Here is a 9,011-nt window from a genome sequence, read left to right on the forward strand (position 1 = left end):
CAACTGCATTTGTTGGATGAAGACGACTTTGAAAATTACTACAGATACATAAACGCATATGCAGATTTTACAAAAGAATGGATAAAGGCTCAGGTCATAAAGCACTGCCAGAGTAAGAATGGGTCACACTCTGAGATGTACCATATCTCAAGCGCCATTTTGAGCGGTCTGATTCGTGAAGTAAAGAAATGTGTGGACTATTTGACCAAAAAAATCGCTACTCCAACCACACTTTTGAAATTTTCAGACAGATTAGGTGAGTGTCTACTCAAGCACATAATTATCAATAAAGATTTTATTGACATACTTGGGTCTTTCTTGTTCAACGACAAAGACAGTGTCGACCAATTTGCGGAAGAACTCAAGAGTTCGTTGGACTCTGCTGAAGGGGAAATGTTACGAGGATTCAGTGTCGCCAGTGATGCCGAGTGTGCGGCGTGGTTGAGTCGTCTCACTGTGCAGCCGCACATAGAGCTCTACAAGAGCCTGGCTGGCTGTGAGAAGCAGTGTCCTTTCTGTGGGGTGCCTTGTGACCAGGGGGGTGGTGGACATAAGCAACACTGTGCCGAGCTGCATTATCCTCAAGGCCTTAATGGCATTCGTATAATTTTAAACAACAAATTGGCAGCTGAAGTTTGCACAACAGATGTTGCTGGCAATGAGAAATTTAAAAGTGCAGCTACAAATTATCAACCGGTTCCCTACAAGGAATACCGCACTATCAATGATTACTTTGCCTCCTGGAGCATTCAGCCGGACACCAGCCTGGAGGCCACGACTTTCTGGAAGATCGTGTTCTGCAAATACAATGAAAAATTTGCTGAAAAACAAAATGCTTTACCAGCAGATATTCCTAATGCATGGAACGAGATCAAAACAGATAAAAATAAGATTAAGGAAGACTTGAAAAAAATATTCGCATTAACATTGTGAAAACAGTAGCTTATTAAAATATTAAACATCGTCATCATCACCCATCATAATTTACATTACCAAGACCCTCCCCCCCCCTTCATTCACGCCCAGGGCTCAACATACCTTGTCTCCCCTGCCTGTATGTCAAAGTTGTCTCTGTGCCCACTCCTCATGGCCCCGTCGTCTTCTATCGTTGTGCTCCTCATGCCCCTCATTCTGGCTCCTAAGTTAAAAGCAATCTATGACATTCTTGCACAACTGTCTTCGTTAGCCAATGCTGTTTTGGGGTGCGGTTGCTGTTATGAATTGACGTAAATACAAGTTATATTGTTAAAACATAGCAAGATATTACTATTATCGTTATGGGTTAAGGGCAAGATAATTAGCCTGCCGCAGTGTCCGAAAGGCATGGCCACGAGTAAATAGACTATATGTAACAACATCATTAGACCTCCTTTGCCAAAACCAAAATATAATAATAGGGTTTTCCCCCTTTTTTCTGGCAACAAAACTGAAACCTTTTAACAAGAAATCATGTGTGCATTAACCACAATACTTGTGGTCAAAATGTAAACAAAAAACACACTGATAATATATGCATTTTCCTTGAAACTGATTGGTCCACACCAAAGACGGCTTTCTTTTGAGCCTCGTCTCAATTGGTGAAGACCAGAGGACGCCAAAAGATGTACAGCTCAAAGACAATGCACGATCAAAGTCATGAGGGCTCGGGGTAAGTATCTACATCATTAGACCTCCTTTGCCAGTACCAACATATAATAATGGGGTATAATAGGTTAATGCACACATGATTCCTTGTTAAAAGGTTTCAGTTTTGTTGCCAGAAAATAAAGGGTTGAAACCCAATTTTTATATGTAACAAGATATCATTAGCTAATGTAAAGGGCAAAGCCTATGTATATGGAAAAGCCAGTAACATGAACACGATTCGTCATACATTTGCTCTACTATAACACTGGTCAACATTTTTAGACGTCGTCTGCTTTAAAGATGGAATGCGCTGTCTGTTATGGATTTTGATGTGATGATTTCAAATCTGACACAACAACTGATTGGCTACTGTTCCCAATCTATTGAAGTTTTAAAATTGTAGGTCTATGTATATTGTGTAGATAGTAGAGTTTTACTCATAAATTGTAAACCTAGGTCTTTTCATGCATTTGTTTGCTTTACATGATAACATGTCACCTGTCCTGTCATTTAACACTTAAAAAATCAGCAAAATGGTTATATAAATAAAATGTATTATGAAAGAAAAGGCAAAAAACGATTATGTATATATAAGTATATAGTTTAGTCCTTATTCAGTGTCTACTCAGAGCTTCTTGGATTGTCTCTTGTATTCATTAAATGAAGCATCTCTTGTCACTGTCCAATTGCCCTGACAGCATTTTTCCATTGTTGCAGTCCTGGTGAAATCGCTCTCCAACCTTAAAAATCTAACTTTAGGAATCCATAATTTTGGTTATACTATGTTCCGTTCCAGGTCATTGTCTGTAACCTTAAGTTTTTTTTATAATCTATATTTAGGCTGTGCTAAGGGTGAGGTGATTTGAATCTGTCTTTAATAACATAGTTCTTATATGTTTATTATGTTTGTAATCAAATCGTGTTGATTATTCTATGTGTGCCTAATAAATCCAGAATGTAATCACTCATTCCTGAAAGTGCAACTAAATGTCTGTGGTTTCAATATTTAAACAATCTCCCAAGTATCACATCTGTTTAGTTTTGAGAACACGCTCCTGAAAACGTCGTGACCTTAATTTACAGCGCCTCCAATTACCACGGTTGGCTACGTACGGTCTAAAAGAAGTTAAACATACGTCAATCTCCAATTAAAACTATTTCTATAACATGCAGATTACATTTTAAATAATATAATGAAGACAATTTGTAAAAAAACATTTACGATATGCTGATAAAACCAAACTATCATAAATGGATGTGGCTGTAAGTTTTATGTTAAAAGAAAACAGTATATGAGAACAACATTTTTTGTACTCCTTTGGAAGTTTTGGTTTGCTCTACTGCTCTTCACGTGCGCAATATATCTGTGTCAGATGTGAGCAGTGGCGGCTCGTGACATTTCCACTAGCTGGGGCTGTTGTGAGTGACCTCTGAAAATATGGTGTTCTAATTAAGAAAAATCTCGTCATGTGATTGGCCTTCCTGTGAAAGTGATATAACTGTCTTTTCTACCAACGGTATGCATTTATAAACAATACGAAACAAAATGACAAGCACTCAAATTATGTTCCCATGACCCTCAAGTTTTCACTCCACAACCTCTTTCACACTGCCAAAAGCCTAAAGAACAATTAAAGGTCAGCTGACACGACTCAACAAATTAGCCAAGGCAACCAAGACACCGCATACTGTGCAATAACAGCCACATACCGTTGTACACCCACCTACACAAAAGGCTTTGATCTGTATTCACTGGCGAAATTTATGCAATGTACAGTGCAACCTAACGTTGTAACATAGTAATTACATCTGTAGTGTTGTAAATAACTGATGAATAAACTTCTTAAGGCACACTGGTTTATTGTTTTTCTTCCGACAAAGTCCCTACTGGCACACAGAGGGATATGCGGTTCCCTCACCCGTAGCCTAAGGAGGTACAGCCTCCGTACCTGGCGGGACCAATACACGGCTCTGACGGCTAGCCTAGGGAGATACAGCCTCCTAACTGCGGGGACTATTCTCCGTCTACCCGCTACCCTAGCGTTCTCTGGCTGGGACCTAGGGGAGGCTAGCTTTACCCACCGCTGGCTCGGTGGGTCCCCTGACCACAGGTCGCGCGAGCCTTAGCTCTTACAAGAGCTGGAAGGCTGAGGAGCCAGGGTCCTGCCTGCCAGGACCTATTCTCCCCTTGACCACTGGAACACTGAGCCTTAGCCCTTACAAGAGCTGGAAGGCTTGGTCCAGGGTCCTAGCTTCTTCAGCCGGGCTTCTGTCTTCGTGAGGAGAACTGGCGGGCGCTCTCCGCGCTCGCCCTTTTATACCCGTTTGTAACGGTCCTTATCCAATCCCACGCTCCCTCGTGGGACCCTCTGATTGGTTCTTTACAATCTGCGTTTTCGATCCTCTTTTACCTCATCTGACCCCTGGCCGTTGGTCTGGCGGGAATGCGTGTTTACGATCAGCTCTCACCTCTCCCTGACCCCGGCAGTTGGTCCCAGAGCGGTAACTCTGCATTGCCCCTCTAATACACAGTAGCCCCGCAGGTTACCGAATAGAGTTTCTAGCACCTCTATACATGTATTCATATGATTAAAAAGCGATTATGCATGAAGGTTATAACACATTCGTATTATTGCCTCTCTTCTTGGTGCTTTCGGTAAAGTCACGTAGAAGGGAAGTAACAAAATAATAAAAATAAAGCATAATAAAATTATTCTCACGACGTTTCGGCCACAACACAAGTAGCCGTCCTTAGGTGAAAACCAGGTCTGTCGAGGCGACAGCGTCTGAATGAAACAGCACACGTGCTTGGAACATGTAAATAAGCTGGGTTGGAAGGGGGGAAGAAAGGGGGAGCCTTAACAAAAGAATATGCATATCAAACGGAATTTAGCATATTTATGGGAAATGCAGGTATGTGATTAGTACTGCATATGCCCGTGCATTATGCAGGATTAGCAGCATCAAAGGGAGGGGATATGGGAAATGCAGGTATGTGATATGGAAAATGCAGGTATGTGAATAGTACTATTTATGCCTGTGCATTATGCAGGATTAGCAGCATCAAAGGGAGGGGATAAGGGTAGCATTAATGAAGGGAAGGAGTGTTAATAGTATGTAGCTGCAGTAACTAAAACCACCACTTAAACAACTAAAGTATGAACTACATATTATCATCAGTATACTAAATATACTCTACAATAAGCTGCGTTACTAACAGTTAGTAATACATTACAATTCTACGTCATAAAAAAATAAATATATATATAATATGCTTCCATCTAAACTTTATTCTCTTACATCACACGAGTCTACACCCTACTATATACTGCCATAGACAAACCCAACATTAAATTATATACTGTATTGCTATAAACCACCCTAAACCTTATACATTGTAATATTACACTATGTATTATTCTACCCACCCTAATGTATATCACACTGCTGTATATTCACTATACAATTACGATACTATATATTACTTTGTACATTGTATTAAGCATATAAATGTTATACTATTTGTTATTATACACTGTACCATTGACCGTCGTGTGAAAGATACTAAGAGGAAGCAACGAAATATGTCAATGGGAGAGTAGGGAGAGGAAACTTGCAGCGGAGCAAAGAATCAATTACCTGCGAAGAATACAATGCCGGTGAGTGGAACGCGGTCTGAAAGTCACCGTAAACGTGAACACAATCAGTTAAGATCCGAAATGGTTTATTACGTCCTTCCAATGATTGCTAAGCCGGAATCCATCTTCTCGGTTGAAATTGTCTCTGTGTTTGTATATGTGGATCGCCTCATGAACGAATCTCTCATGGTAGCCAGATGGCTTGCAGAGAACCTCTGTCTTGGGGAAGTCAATATCATGTGAGCCCACTGAATTGTAACAGTGATCTGCCACGGCTGAGGTGTTTGTCCTACCGTGTTTCAAGTCTGCTTTATGTTCACGGATGCGGTTCGAGACATGTCGTTTGGTTTCTCCAATGTAACTGCTACCACAGAGGCAACTTAGTTTGTAGACGCCAGGGTACTGTATGTCTGGAACCACATCTTTTACAGACGGGACCAGATCACGGATTTTATGTACTGTGTTGAATCGGACCTGGATCTTGTGTTTAATCAGGATTTTGGAGATCTTTTTTGTGACCCCAGCAATGCAGGGTAAGGTGATGGTCTTGAAAGGCTCCTCAACAGGATATTTCTTGGTGGTTGGAGTGATGGCCTTGCGGATTGTGTAGTCGGAGTAACCATTAGCCTTAAGAGCTTGGCGTACGTGTTTGAGTTCACTGGCAATGTGTTCCTGGTCGGAAATGCATTGGGCTCTATGGTATAGAGTCTTGATGACGGAATTCTTCTGGAATGGATGGTGGTGGGAATCCGGTTTTAGGTAAGCATCCGTATGGGTGGCTTTCCTGTAGACAGAGTGGCCCATTGAACCATCAGGCCTCCTTTTAATTAGGACATCCAAAAAGGGTAGCTTGCCATCTTTTTCGACTTCCATGGTGAATCTGATGGCTGGATGTATGGAATTGATGTGGTCGAGAAATTGGTCTAGAGCAGGCCGGCCATGTGGCCAGATGACAAAAGTGTCATCTACGTACCTCTTCCATAAGGTCGGGTGTAGAGTGGCAGTCTGGATGGCGTCAGTCTCAAATTTATCCATGGAGACGTTGGCTACAACCGGGGATAGGGGGGAGCCCATTGGGGTGCCCTCAGTTTGTTTGTAGAAAGTTCCATTCCAGGTGAAGTATGTATTGGTTAAGCAGTGTCTCACCAGGGGGGGTACCCCAGCATTCAGTCCTTGATGAACCAAGTCTTCAATGATTGCGATGGTGTCAGGTACAGGAACTTTGATGAATAAGGAAACCACATCAAAACTGACAAGCAGGTCATCTGGGGACAGGGAAATCCCCTTGATTGTCGATACCAGGTCAGTAGAGTTTAGTACCGCAGAGGTGGTTTTTCCAGTGAAAGACAGTAGGATTTCAGACAAAAAACGAGCCAGTTTATAGGTGGGGGAGTTGATAGTAGAGACAATGGGACGAAGAGGTGTGTCTTCTTTATGTATCTTTGGCAAGCCGTATAATCTTGGTGGCCTGGCTGCAAAAGGTTTCAACGATAACTATTTGGTCTGATCAATTAATGCGGTTGAATCAGAAATGATTTGCTTGGTTTTAGAGACGAGGCTGTTGGTGGGGTCTATTTTTATTTTTGTATAGCTGCCATCGTTGAGTAGTTCTTGAATTTTGTTGTTGTATTCTGTTTTGTCCATGATGACAGTGGCATTGCCTTTGTCGGCTGAGACGATGACAATGTCATCCCTCTTTTTTAATTGAGCTAATTCAAAACGCTCATCTTTGCTGATGTTGCTAGCTGGCATCTTAGCGTTTTTGAGGGTTGCAGAGATTTCAGATCTTGCTACGTCTGCAGCGATGTGACTCAGGCCCTTGAGAGCTACATCTACTCTAGCAATTATATCATTAACTGGTATGTGTCTAGGTGTGACTGCAAAGTTTAGTCCTTTAGCTAAAACGGATTTCAGACCTTCAGAAATAGACTGTTACGGCGATTAATTACGACTTTGTTAACGTCTAGCTTTTCAATGTGTGGGTCAGGTTTCTTGTTTGAGAGGCGGTTGAATTTGTAAATCAAGTTGTCCTTACATTTGGTCGACATAGCGGCAGCTGAAGAGGCAGTCATTTTGTCTACATGTTCCCAATCCGATGTGGACATTGTTGCACTCAAAGATAAGTGTGATGTGTAGAGTGTCTTGTCTAACTGATCTAGATCAGTGCGAGTAAGTCTGATTTTCTCTGAGATAAGAGCTAAGCTAGTTCTAGACAGAATTCGTTTAGCATTAGAAGAAGTTACAGCAGCAGATGTTAGTGTAAATGTGTGTGGTATTACCTTAGAGTCGCGGCATCTCTTCAGAAAGGTGAGAGACTCGATTAGCTGAGCCGTCTTATTGGAAGGACGTAATAAACCATTTCGGATCTTAACTGATTGTGTTCACGTTTACGGTGACTTTCAGACCATGTTCCACTCACCGGCATTGTATTCTCCACAGGGAATGGATTCTTTGCTCTGCTGCAAGTTTCCTAGCACTACTCTCCCATTTACATATTTCGTTGCTTCCTCTTAGTATCTTTCACACGACGGTCAATGGTACAGTGTATAATAACAAATAGTATAACATTTATATGCTTAATACAATGTATAAAGTAATATATAGTATCGTAATTGTATAGTGAATATACACCAGTGTAATATACATTAGGGTGGGTAGAATAATACATAGTGTAATATTACAATGTATAAGGTTTAGGGTGGTTTATAGCAATACAGTATATAATTTAATGTTGGGTTTGTCTATGGCAGTATATAGTACGGTGTAGACTTGTGTGATGTAAGAGAATAAAGTTTAGATGGAAGCATATTATATATATATATTTTTTACGATGTAGAATTGTAATGTATTATTTACTGTTAGTAACTCAGCTTATTGTAGAGTATATTTAGTATACTGATGATATGTAGTTTATACTTCTTTTTGTATAGGTTGTTTACGTGGTGGTTTTAGTTACTGCAGCTACATACTATTAACACTCCTTCCCTTCATTAATGCTACCCTTATCCCATCCCTTTGATGCTGCTAATCCTGCATAATGCACGGGCATAAATAGTACTATTCACATACCTGCATTTCCCATATCACATACCTGCATTTCCCATATCCCCTCCCTTTGATGCTGCTAATCCTGCATAATGCACGGGCATATGCAGTACTAATCACATACCTGCATTTCCCATAAATATGCTAAATTCCTTTTGATATGCATATTTTTTTGTTAAGGCTCCCCCTTTCTTCCCCCCTTCCAACCCAGCTTATATACATGCTCCAAGCACGTGTGCTGTTTCATTCAGACGCTGTCGCCTCGACAGACCTGGTTTTCACCTGAGGACGGCTATTTGCGTTGTGGCCGAAACGTCGTGAGAATTATTTTATTATGTTTTATTTTTATTATTTTATTACTTCCCTTCTACGTGACTTTACCGAAAGAACCAATAAGATGAATCCCTGCAGTCACGAAAGCTTTAAATCGAAATTTATTGCCTCTCGTTGTCTGGGGGTATGTTTTATTAATCGTGATATCAATGATTCTCGTTTTAACATTTACTGATACTCGCTTATCAAATGTGTAGATATGTCATGTCACAGGATTCATATTTTACCACCGGATACAGTTTTCGCAATTGAGATAAACGGATGCATAAGAAGCACTCCTACTTCATCTAAACAACTTCATCACCATTTACTCTCATCCAAAAACCTGTCATCAGAATAGCAACAGTACCCATGCAAATATACCTACTC

The 9,011-nt window shown here is 40.8% G+C and overlaps 1 protein-coding gene across 1 annotated transcript; it reads left to right on the top strand.

Moving 5' to 3' along the window:
• The first annotated feature begins 393 nt into the window (after nucleotides 1-393).
• Nucleotides 394-933, top strand: LOC144949937 (interferon-induced very large GTPase 1-like). The gene has a single exon (XM_078879926.1). The coding sequence runs from the start codon at nucleotides 394-396 to the stop codon at nucleotides 931-933; it is 540 nt and encodes a 179-aa protein (XP_078736052.1).
• Nucleotides 934-9,011: the final 8,078 nt, after the last annotated feature.

The sequence above is a fragment of the Lampetra fluviatilis genome, chromosome 55, assembly GCF_964198595.1.
Source record: "Lampetra fluviatilis chromosome 55, kcLamFluv1.1, whole genome shotgun sequence".
Lineage (NCBI taxonomy): Eukaryota > Metazoa > Chordata > Hyperoartia > Petromyzontiformes > Petromyzontidae > Lampetra > Lampetra fluviatilis.

Excerpts from the sequence above, each read along its gene's own strand:
- LOC144949937 (XM_078879926.1), top strand. The coding sequence starts at position 394 with ATGTTACGAGGATTCAGTGTCGCCAGTGATGCCGAGTGTGCGGCGTGG.